This window comes from Anolis carolinensis, chromosome 1, assembly GCF_035594765.1.
Source record: "Anolis carolinensis isolate JA03-04 chromosome 1, rAnoCar3.1.pri, whole genome shotgun sequence".
Lineage (NCBI taxonomy): Eukaryota > Metazoa > Chordata > Lepidosauria > Squamata > Dactyloidae > Anolis > Anolis carolinensis.
In genome coordinates, this window is record NC_085841.1 from 168,236,271 (window position 1) to 168,249,409 (window position 13,139).

Below are 13,139 nucleotides of genomic sequence, written 5' to 3' on the forward strand. Positions count from 1 at the left end.
TCCTCATGTGATGAGTCCCAATCTTCTATAAAAAATTAGGGGAACCTTCTGAACTAGTTGAGGAAGTGTCTCTGAGATTTGTAGAGTGAAGGAGAAGATGGCAGAGGGTCACACATTTCTCTTTCTCTTTGGGGAAGTGCACTGAGGGGAAGTCTGCCCAGGGAGTGAACCCACCCATGGAAGAGAAATTGGATCCAAGCCAGTAAGATGAGAAATATTCATGCTCATCTTTTATGGGAAATGGAGAAGTTTTCCAAGGTCCTCCAATACTGTTTGGGGAAGTGACCGTTTGACACACCATTAATCGTGGCATTTTCAAAGTCAGTTAATTGTTCTATGTCCCCCGCCACTAGAATATTATGTCACTCAGCTCAATTAGTTTTTAAAGCTTAATTATTTTAAGCCAGCAAGCATTTGCATAAGTGCCATGTGCATCCATATATTCAGTACAGAGGAGTTATTGTTTTCAAGAAAAACATCTTTCTGTTAAGTGTTTGAGAGGAGTAGCTGAGCGATAGATATTTGAGGTTGTGACTGCAATTAGCTATTTCCTGTCATTAGTATACTTCCAGTTCATTTCATTTGTGGATCATGGCCCTAACAGATGGAACCTATAGGTACAGACCATGTTTATGAATTATCACTGTTAGTTGTCTGAAGTCCATTGTCATCTTTCTCCAATAGGAAAACCCCCCACAAAAACAGTCCCTGCAGCACACATTTCTAGTCCATTTTCCTAGCAAATAGCTTTCAAATAGCTGACTCTGTTCCAATTTAGAGTCACCTGTTATAGTGTGAAAAAAACTACAGGTTCTTACTTAGGTTTTGAATTTAGCTTCATGTAAAGGCTCTTTCAAAGTGAGTGGAGAAAGTTGTGTTTCTTTCAGGTCCTTGAAACAGCTGCAAAAAGCCACTAATGAATGGATGGCTGAATGTGTGGCATACTGAGCTAAATGCATTCTCTGTTTTAGATTTCTTTTTGCCACCCAGGACGTCTCATATATCTTATTACCTTGGTAAACTCTGCTTATGTGGGGAAGAATGAGGGCTCCTCTCTTTTTCAGCAGGATGTTTACATCCAGAGCATTAGCATTAGGGATGTCTAAGCCTGGTGAGTCATTAAAATTTAGGGAAAATGAATGAAAAAGGCATGCAAAAGAAGTATTTAATGATTTGTTTTATTATTTTAAAACCAAAAAGGTATAGAAAAGCTCCTAAGAAATGCATATATGTTGAAATAGTATATTCTAAATCTTGATTGGACCCAAATTTTGGTTGCTGTCAATTATAAATACTGCATTAATTTAAATGGATTAGCATACTATGGAATAATATCCCCCCCCCCCCCCCCAAGCCAGGTCCTTTCTTTTTCCCCTCTGCCAGAATTTTGTCATCTTCATTTTATAGCGGACTTTAATGTCCTATTTTCTGCAGCATGTTGCTGGACCGGGCTAAGATCAAAGAGAAAGATGTTGCTTCAATTGATCGTGTGTGATAGTAATTCCATATCTATTTTCTCCTTCGGTATTTCATGCTACGTTTATTTATTTAATTTACATCCTACCTTTCTCTTGACATAAGATCCATTTCAAAAACATATAAAGCAGAATTCAAAAGAATTAAATTGCATTTAAAGCCTCATCGGCTACTCCAGTTAAGACTGAAAGATATTCCATTATTTGGGCGAAGGCCAATAAGGGGCACTAGAGAGAAAAGGATAGCCCATTTTATGGAGGTGGAGGGTGGGTTGAAGGAGGACAAGCATTTCCCTCTGTTTCCCTATTATTCCCCCCATCCATGTCACCAATGTGGAAACAACCCTCGTTTATGATATGGGAAGGGGGAAGGGGAAATATTAAGCAAAAATGGGGAAAATGGTTTTCCTCTCCCGCATAAAATAAACTGTCCTGCCCTTTCTAGCACCCATGGTGGCCTCCGATGGAACAATACTAAAAGATGTTTGCCTCCCAGTTCCAAGAGCACAAAATGGGCTAACCAAGCCTTCCATGGGAGGGAGATCCATGGCTGGGAGTAGGCATTCAGAAAGCTTTCCCACAAGGAATATCGTCATGAACCTAGCAAGTCTCTTTCATCAATAAAACCACAATCCTGTGCCATGGCTGACTGAGTTGGGTAGGATCAATGAGTATAGAATTGCAACTTCAAATATTACAGTAGAGTAAATAGGCTTGCTGCCAGGGGGATTCTGGATATTGTTATCCAGAAAGTAGCTTTTGTGTATATAAGTTACATTACCAAACCATCTCAGAAAGGTTTTTAAACTAGAGGGAAGTTGCCGGGATGAGATGAATGACCTACTTTTGGCCACGTCTACATCTTATGGTTGAATGGATAAATAATAAATTTCTAAGCTATCACAGTCAGTATATTACTGTAATGAGATCATCATAGTGTAAATGTAAACAAGCAAGTTCAAACTAGTAAACTATGTGAACTAAAAATATGAAATACTTGAAGAGCATCTATCATCATCGACTGTAATGACAGCCTCTCTTGCAATACAACCCAATGCAAAGCCTAGCTCTCCACTTCCATCCATTCTTTAGTGAAAATTGCCCCCTTCCCATTCCAGAAGCCATGGCCCCAAGAATAAATCAGTCTCAGAAACATATGTAGTAATCACTCTGTCACATACGTTATATTTTTTGGCAAAAGAGTTTAAAGCTGCTCCTTTCTCTGCTATCTCTGGAATACCTGTAGTATAAGTTTCCCATCCCCACCTTGTTGTGGTACAATCTATAAACCCAATCCTAGCCGTAATTACTCTGAAATAAATCCTCTTGATTTGACTAATGTTTGATAGACTGTCTGCTGAATCCAGACAGTAAGGAAGAGTCACGTAATGTTACATGCCAACATACATAAAATATTACTCCTTACCCTCATTTGACTTCTGAAACACTGTGGTGTCATAAGATAATTATATGCATTTCATTAGATGAGATAGAGACAACGCTTGACATAAGAGCTTCAAGACTGTTAGATTGTTGTACTATTGGAAAGATGTAAGTAAGCAATAGCATTTGATGATTGACCATAAAAAATCTGTTTAATCAAATAATGAGATTGATCTTGCTAATTGTTGTGCATTTTAATGATATCTGTTGTAATCTAGTTTAAATATTTTGATTGTTTAATATCTTTTTAACATTTGTATCTTATGTGGGAAAGGAAATGAGAAATAAAGATGATGGTCATGATGGTGGTGATGGTGATGATTGGACCCTGTTTAGTTATCTACTAAGTCTCTCAGAATAGGAGCAAATAAACACCACACAGAGCTTTGCTCCATGATCTGTTTTTATGCCATCCAAAAGTCAGTGTTTTCTCTGCTTTGTTTCTGTACTAATCAATGAGAAAAGCAAACCTGGTCCTTTTTTTCGCTTTTTAAATGGACAAGAAACAAATCAGATAAGATAAAGCTCCTGCGTTTGGTCAAGATGAGGTACAAGCCATGTAGTGCTCTTTTATATACAGAAGTGATTGAGCAGCAAGCATGTAATCCCCATGGAACCATGCCTTATTGTCTTGTCTGAATCAGCTAAATATGAAAGTATTATGCATATTTGGCAGAATTTGCAGGGCTTTTTAAAATTGAAAGTAGCATTTCTAGAACTGTTGGGCTTGTCTGTCTCCCCATGCTCCCTGTCTTCTTATGTCTCTTCACTGGGCAACTGTGCATACTTAGTTCAACTCTGTCGAGTGGGGTTTTTCATAAGACACTTTACAGTACTTTTTCATTTTTTGGTTCTGAATGTGGCTAATAGACCATATCACTAAATTGAAAGTAGCCTTGTTGTCACAGATCACGTTTGTGTATGTGTATTCAAGTCACAATATATGGTGTTTTTCAGAGTTTTCCTTGACAGGGAATACGTAGAGGTGGTTTTCTCAGTTCCTTCCTCTGGAAATATGGCCTATGACACTTGGTATTCATTGTCAGTCTTCCATCCAAGTATTATTATTTATTATTAATTTTTACAGCATTTATATACTGCCCTTCTCACCCCAAAGGGGACTCAGGGCGGATTACAGAACATATACACAGCAAACATTCAATGCCGATTAGACATACAGGACAGACAACAGATAGAATATTATGTCGGCATTTTTCCAACTTTGGCCTCCTGGAGGTTGTGCTCAATTTCAGCCACAGGCGGGTGCTGTTGTTCCAGCCGCTATGACAACGAGCCCTTGATCACAAATTTTTCCTCCTATTCTTCGATTGCCAGCATTTTTAGTATTTCCTTTTATGGTGCCATGAAATACCTCCCTGCTTAAGGGGTGCCTAATTTCTCTACTCACAGCTCACAGCTGTTTTCAAACTGCTTAGGTGGACAGTGAGCTGGGCTGAAGAGCAAGTGCTCACTCCGACCCGGGCTCGAACTGCCAACCTTTCGGTCAGTAGAGATTTATTTCTGCTGGTGATTAGCCAGCTGTGTTGGCCCTGCTTACCTACCAAGATCAGACAGGGTCTGGTACCCTCATCATAATCATCATCATCATTATTTATATCCCGCCTTTCTCCCCATGGGGAGTCAAAACAGCTAACATCTATCCACACTATAATAACAGTGTGGTAAAACCAGAATTAAAAAACATCAAATACATTAAAATGTCCTTTAAAACTCATATTCCCTCAATCCCCCCCCCCCCCCCAGAGCCCTTAGGGTATTTAGGCCTCTTATCAGAGCTGATCAGCAGCTCTGAAATAATAATCAAAATCCACAGATCATGCATCTTGAATCCTATTTCATGACTGCTGTTGTGAGCTGGTATTTATGAAACAGCCCTTTTGTTGACTGAACTGATCCTTTTGATATACTAAAAGCCACCTATAATACTATTATGTAAGTACAAAGGCTTGAATCTTGTTAATGTGCTACAGTAGTGGCTGCTCTTTTCCCAGATCACCCAGTAGTAGCCAGGGAAGGCTGATGAAACCTGGCGGCGCCAAGCAACCTGTTTCTCCACTGACTGATTTCACAGTCCATACACATAGAGCTTTTTCCCCTTTCTGCCACTGTCTACGCCAGCATAACTACTCAGCACCAACAGCATACTGGCCTGAGTCTATGTTGCATAATATAATCTGTACATTATATGAAAAAGTATTTACATTTTGATTTTCAGCTAATAAAAAGTACTCTTCATTTGTGCGTGATAGAAATAAGTGCAACAGGATGATAATCCACTACTTAAGATCCTCTACCTTGGTGTGCCCACTCAGTGCTGTGGAATCCTAACATGTGTACTTTGGTGACACACCAGCACTCTTTGGCAGATCTTGTAATACTACAGCTCCCATGATTCCATAGCACTGGCCATGGCAATTAAAGTGGTGTCAAACTGCCTTAATTCTACAGTGTAGATGTACCATAAGACTTTCGTTTCTTGCCTGCTTACTATACTGTGTTTTTTGAAATTCTTCCCATCCAAGTGAAACCATTGTAGTCACACAGCAAAATACATTTCTCAGTTCTTAGCAAATGAGAACACCTTAGAAGTGGGAACTGGATTAAAAGAACATGAGGAAGTTGACTTATATATACTGTAAGTCACTTTTGAAATAATGGCACTTAGAGTTCAGGGTTGTAATGCCCCTTACAGTTGGGAAAATGGTATCTGAGGTGGAAATCAATTTTTGCAGTGCTTAAAGGTACAGATATTCCTCGCTGAAAGAAACTCAAAGGTCTATTTATATTTCCAATATCTTGCACATTCATATTTAATAGAAAGCAATGGCACTTCAAAATCACATCTATTCATTAATGCTTTGTTCTTACAGAGGGAGTGGAGCAGAAAGGCCAGTCTCCATCACCCGTGAAATGCAAAGCAAAGCAATCCGACGACCTGGAAGACGATAATGAGGGTAGGTGGGATTCAGCCTCCTTGGAGTCATTTATCAGTTTTTCATTTCCCCAAGATACATTTTCCTTTAATTTTAAAATTATACAGTCTACAGTCCATTTATTTTTAAACGATTCCTCATGTCTATATTTACAATGCAATTTCTCCATCCCTCCCTAGTGTAGTTTGGCCCTAGGTTATGCAAGCGAAGCAAGTTTGCTTTTATCTTTCCCATGCATAATTTTGTCTCTAAATTGTATAATAGGGGTGTATTTTCTAGCAGGATTGTGATAACAATTGTTTCAATGGCCAGATGATGTTTTATGTTTAGTGGGGTTTTGCAAAGCAAAATGTATGGCTTTCTAAGTTGTATGACCTGGAAATCGGCTACAAGTTAAGTTATAGTCAACATAATTCCAAAATGGGATTATTACTTCCTGCTTTGTTGCTATAGCTAGATTCTAATAAGGACTAATATGTTGTGTTCTCCTAATGGGTCATAATTTATAAAGAGGTAATGTGGTAATGGAGGTTTGAATGCTGCATTAGGAGTCTAGGAGAACATGGAAACTCACTGACTGGCCTTGGGTAAACCACACTTAGCCTCAGAGGAAGGCCATGGAAACTTCCCTCTTGCCAAGAAATCCCCATGATAGGTTTTTTGCCTTAGTGAAAGGATTTCAAGGCACACATAACACAAATACACAGAGAAACTGTAATTTAGAACAGAAGGGAGCCTGTATGGATCTTATCACATAGACCTTGTCACATGGATTTTTTTTTGTGTGTCAGGAGTAACCAGAGTTGCTTCTGGAGTGAGAGAATTGGCCGTCTGCAAGGACGTTGCCCAGGGGATGCCCTGATGTTTTGATGTTTTACCATCCTTGTGGGAGGCTTCTCTCATGTCCCTGCATGGAACTGGAGCTGATAGAGGGAGCTCATCCGTGCTCTCCCTAGGTGGGATTCGAACCTGGCAGCCTTCAGGTCAGCAACCCAACCTTCAAGTCACAAGGCTTTTATCCCCTAGGCCACTGGAGGCTCACATGGATGACGTCCAGCATTGTGATTCTCCAGTATGCATGGCAAATCAGGGTGGCAGCAGAGCAATCCCAGCGGCCCAACTGGTAGCTGATGCTTTCTCATCACACATGGAGAAGTGTCGCCATGCAGCTTAATCCTGCAGAAGCCTCATTGTTCCTAATGTATAATAAAGTGTTGGCGCCACAGCGTTCTATCATGCTGCTGCCCCAATTCGCTCTTGGAGTCCCACTGGAAGTCAGCTTACGTCATCTGATGAGCAGCATGGGGCTCTATGAGTGAACTGGGGCAGGAGCGTCCTAGGACTCTTATCTTTTCACATGTGATGAGGTCATAATTGACATGGTGGAAGAATAAAGCTGTACTCATCCTGCGTTTAAGTGGTTTTATCATTTTACAAATCTATTGACAGTTGTATACTTTTTATCACTTTTACCACTGAGCAAATTGGGTCTTTGGACCATAATAAAGTTTGATTTATTGATAATTAGTTTAGGAGAGCCTTGTCTTTCATCTAAACTAGGAATGATGGATTAATACAAATTATATTAAATTGATAAGCAAACCAGCAACAGACACTTGGTAGTTTTGTGGACTTTTTTCAAGTTATAGAGTTCAGTTGAAATACCCAGATAATGACAATCCAAAGATCTCCTATAAGAAAGACTGGCTGAAACTTCCTTAATGTAGAGGTGGTATATGGGTCCATGTAAATGGGGTGACGAGCCTGCTCAGCACTTTAGCTGAAATGTGCTGTCCAAAATGCCGCAATCTGTTTTGCAGATAAGGTAGCTGCTTTAATGTTTAGAGGAAAACCCAGGGTGCCATGGGGATACAATCCTCCACTGCTTTGTTCATCTTTTGATCTCCTTTTCTTTCTTAAATTGCAGTGCTAAACTGTAGTGATGCTTGCAAAACCTTCACTTTACACAATGCTTGCACTCTTTTTAAAAATAAGGGAATTGAAGAGATGTTTTTGCTGATGCAGCAGCTTTCTTGTGGTGGGTAGAAGGAAGGGGCAGGAGAGAGAGCCTCTAGTGAGCAGAGAGAGGTTTGGATCTCTTTTCTTTTTCTTCTTTTGAAAAATATTTTGACAAAAGTAATCAGATGTTCCAACATGCCATGTAGTTGTTCTTTCTCAAAAGAATAACAACAATAACAGTGAAGCAAAATGAATTGAAAAAAATGGGAGTGGTGTTTTCCACCCTTCCAGTTAACTGTCCAGTTTTGCATTGGAGGAGGAAGGATCTCAAGAAACCCCATTGAAATACTTAGGCTGTTCATCCTGTTAAGTCTTCTAGCCATTGAGACCTTTTCTACACTGCCATTTAATCTAGATTATCAAAGAATATAATCCACATTATCTGCTTTGAACTGGATTATGTGAGTCTACATTGCCATATAATCCAGTTTAAAGTAGGCAATCTGGATTTTAGTAAAGAAGGGGCCTGAGATATTTCTTTCTCTCAGCACCAGGATGATTCAGTGGATTTTTTTTCCCATTGAGGTTCCTTGAGGCTAGTGTTTGAGACCTCTTCCACAGAGGTGAATAAAAACCCACATTTTCTGCTTTGAACTGGGATATATGGCAATGTGGACTCAGATAACCCAGTTCAAAGCAGATATTGTGAGATTTTCTGCCTTGATATTCTGGGTTGTATGGCTCTGTGGAAGGGTCCTGAGTCAATGTTTTTCTCATTGAGGTTCCTGCATTTTGTGCAAAATATCCCTAGGCAAAACTTTACCCTTTGTAAAACACAGCACATACAAACAGAGCTAGCACAGAGGGGTCAGCTGGTTGAGCCAAAGGAACCACACTGGATCCCACTCTGGGAGAAAGCTGGCATATAAATGAAATGACTGAAACAAAGAATGCAAACAACCCATCTGTTTCTTCTAAAGGTCTATATGATAAAGCAGCACTTGTTGTCTAGTTAGTTATTGTGTATTATTTGTTTTCCCAACACAAAAAACATTCTTGAGGCCAAGTGAAAATGCCACATTTTCTCATTCTTGCATGCAGTATTTAGACTAATAATTTTCATTCCAAAGAGGATGCAGTGCAATGGGAACACCTAAGTGGAAACACAAATGGAGAAAACATGGATGAATGGGGAAACCATAGCACTGCTACTGAAAGCTGACATTGGACTCAGACAAGAGGCATTGCTGCCCCACCCTCTAAATTTAGCAATAGCCATGTTGGGCTATTAAGGTGCCAATTTTTTGTGTAATGTATTATTTGTTTTTCAGTGTCTGGACTGCTAGGAGCACTGATTCTCAAGAGGTCCAGTTCCTAGGGATCATACTGTACCTTTCATCATGGCATTGCCTCTCAAAGGAGCCTTGCCAAAAAGTACACCGAAGTAGAAAGCACTTGCAGCTTTTATTAGACAATCTGCAGAAAGAAACGAACTGGAAGATCATCTTCAAAAAGACAGTTAGCCAAAAATTAAAATTTTAAAAATCATTTTATAACTTCAGGTTTCTCTCTTTATTAGCATACAAAACTTCTAATTGGTTATATGTTGCTTCTCTAGGTAAAGGTTTCCCCTTGACATTAAGTCAAATTGAGTCTGACTCTGGGAGTTGGTGCTCATCTCCATTTCTAAGCTGAAGAGCCAACATTGTCCGTAAATGCCTCCTACGTCATGTGGCTGGCATGACTGCACGGAGTGCTATTACCTTCCCGCCAAAGTGGTACCTATTGATCTACTCACATTTGTATGTTTTCGAACTGCTAGTTTGGTAGAAGCTGGGGCTAACAGCAGGAGCTCACCCCGCTCTCCAGATTCAAACCGCCAACCTTTCAGTCAGTAAGTTCATCAGCTCAGCGGTTTAACCCACTGCGCAGCCAGGCACACACTTGCTTCTCTACTTAATATAAACATTAATATATTGGGTTCTTGTAAGTTTTCCAGGCTGTATGGCCATGTTCCAGAAGCATTCTCTCCTGATGTTTCACCCGCCTCAGGCAGACTTCTTTCTCCCACCCTGAACATTCCACAGATATATAAACCCCACTTGCTTAGTTTCCAACAGACTTAACAACCTCTGAGGATACCTGCCATAGATGTGGGTGAAACATCAGGAGAGAATGCTTCTGGAACATGGCCATACAGCCCGGAAAACTCACAGCAACCCAGTGATTCTGATCATGAAAGCCTTTGACAACGCATTAATACATTGTCTAGTTTTAAGGCATGCCTATTTTTACTATAGCAGTGTCAGACCATAATTTGCTTTTAATTGTAATAGTAGAGGGCATGTTTTTTTCCATGTAAATGGAGATATTTCACCCAGAGGTTATGCTAATAGCCTCTATGGCAGCCATGCTTTGCCCAGAATCAGTTTAAACTGGGTGTAGTGTTGTAGATGTAACCCTCATTTTGACAAAAATATTTGTCTTCTCAGTGAGTCCCTTTTAAAGTGACTCCTGGCTAGACCTTGGCAGGGCCTTGAAAATAGTGTGTTATCATGTAAATGTGTGTCTCTGTGTGTTGGTGATGTTTTTGCAACAGCAGTAGAATACTCTGGTTAGTGCTACTGGATTTAGGGAAGGCAAGAAATTAATTCCCTACTAATCATAATTAACTGATTGAGAACTTGTCTACAGATAGCATATTCTCTCCTTCAGAGTCCTCCCAGCACAGATGTAGCTTAACCATAAATTAGAAGACAGCAATACTACTCAGCCTGGTTCATTTATAGCACTGGTTCTCAACCTGTGGGTCCCCAGTGTTTTGGCCTACAACTCCCAGAAATCCTAGCCAGTTTACCAGCTATTAGGATTTCTAGGAGCTGAAGGCCAACCCTTCAGGGAACCCACAGATTGAGAACCACTGGAATATAAGAACCAAGTTTCCTATAATCCAAGTTCCTGATCATAATTTAAAAGGCCAGTTGTCACCACTGGTAACTGCAGTGCTGAGATACCGCTTGGTAGCAGATGACAAGAACGAGCATACTCTCTTGAAGCTAGTTTTTGATTTGCTAAAACTACAAATTTTAGAATGTCGGTATTTTTTTATCAGGCTAGCAATAAAGCAATGGGCAGAGCGAAGCACACTGAATTTCCCTTTGCCATGTAGCAGTTATGATGGCACATTTAAAGTTATATCATGGCAATCTTGCTATAGCCAGTCCTCTTTAAGAAGGACTTAAAATTCTACTTCCTGTGGTTTAGTTTGTTTGTTTTTTGTTTATTGAATTCCAGAAGAAACAGAAAGGTACAAACACAGGACTTGACTCTCAAAATCAATAGAAAACAGAGAAAGGAGATAATTAATAGTGCACGTGTTCATACACTTACACATAAAATAAGAAATTACATAAATCAGATAATTAATGAATAGTCCATGTGTATGTGTGTGTGTATGTGTGTGTATACACACACACACACACACACACTTCATACAAATTAATCATAGTAAGAATCAAGGCATAAATCTGCAACTGAAGGAAGTCAGATGGCTAAAGGTCTTGGCAGGTGCTCAATAAAGTAGAGGCCAGATTCATTTATAATCCAGAATATTATAAATAATAATCCATATAATCCAGAATATCAAGGCAAATAATCCACATTATCTGCTTTGAACTGGATTATCTGAGTCTACATTGCCAGATAAACCACTTCAAAGCAGAAAATCTGGAATTTATACAGCTGTGTAGAAGGGGCTTAAGTGACCAATAAAAGGTTCTAGTATTATACCAGTTCTTTCCTCCAGACTAATACATCATTATAATATCTTCTGAGACTAAATGAAAGAGATGAGAATATGTTTTCTTTTACTTTGAAGAAAAGATAATATTCTCATACATTCTTACGTTCGCATTTACATTGATTAAAATGACTGACTTCTATCACTACAGTAAGCTAATACGAACAAATTAATATAATGTGAAATATTAATTTTACTCTATTAGCATCATAGTCCTTTAATAATTAAATTTTAAAATTACTGTTTATGCATCTAATAAATTAATGGTAATAAGTCAAGGTTAATTTCAAAGTGTTGTTCATATTACACATTATATACAACATTTAGGAAAGCTGAGTGTAACTTATTTTAGAATTCTGAGTTGTGCTAAAACCCCTCTCATTTTTTGTTTACAAGATATCCCATATTTCTTCACATGGGACAATCAGTAATAGAACAGCAATCTAATTCTTCTATTATCTGAATATTCTTTTGCCCATTCTCTAGTGAGGTATAGACACACACATTCATATAATTCAACATAGACATTAAATACCAAGGATCATATCACTTCAAAATACTTGACTGAATAATTAATCTAAATTAAATAATAGAGAGTGGGCATACTCTTTATTTTTGCTCTATTTTAACAGAGTCCTATAGGATTTGGCATTCCAGTTCAATACATTTGTAGCAAAGTGTCTGCCTATATTGCCATTTTAGCTCAGATCTCGCACTGTGCTTTTAGGATGTTGCCCAGGTGGTGTTTTTGGTTTGCTTTATCTAAGGCACTTATGTGCTTTAGCTGCAAATCTCAGGATTAGGCCATTAGATAGATTCACTGTTTGTGCAGTACCTTGCTAGCATATAAAAGTGTTTGACGGATGACCCAATCATCACGAGAAGCAAGGGTCAGCAAATCATCTTTAACACAGTCAGTCATGGATTGACCCCACTGCCTTTTAACGTGCATTGTGTGAAATACAATTGAGAAGCTAAGAGGAATAGGTTTGCTGACAGATACATATTCTCACTTCCCTCACATCGAGCCAATGTTATGCCATATTGCCACGTGTCCTTCCTTTCAATCAGTACAGTGTTAAGGCAGTGCAGAATTCGCAGAGTCTTGACATGTAAATGGGCAGTTATTTTACAGCAATCCCTTTTGTTTATATAGACATTGATGCTTCCATTATACTTTCTGCTCTGCTAGAAATATCTGTGGAAAAAAATATCTATCTGGTCCCTTTTACACTGCCATATAATCCAGATTATTAAATCAGATAATCCACATTGATTATGGATTATAGGATTATGAATTATTTGAACTGGATTATAAGAGTCTACACTGCCATATAATCCAGTTCAAAGCAGATAGTCTGGATTTTATATAGCAGTGTAGATGGAGCCTTAGTGAGAACTGGACTTTTTTTTCCTTTGCTGCTATGTATTAATTGTAATTTAAACAGTTTCAGTCTACACCGAGGGTCATGTTACATGTATCAGAATTGGACTTTGGTGAGCCACAAA

General features: G+C 38.9%; 1 protein-coding gene across 5 annotated transcripts in view; it reads left to right on the forward strand.

The window, feature by feature from the left end:
• macrod2 (mono-ADP ribosylhydrolase 2) overlaps positions 1 to 13,139 on the forward strand; it is a 1,355,048-nt gene that overhangs the window by 1,193,675 nt on the left and 148,234 nt on the right. For all 5 annotated transcript variants that reach the window (XM_062969120.1, XM_062969122.1, XM_062969121.1 and 2 more), the window contains exon 11: positions 5,810 to 5,893. In XM_062969120.1, coding sequence (XP_062825190.1) covers positions 5,810 to 5,893 — 84 coding nt within the window. The remainder of the gene's footprint in view (positions 1 to 5,809; positions 5,894 to 13,139) is intronic.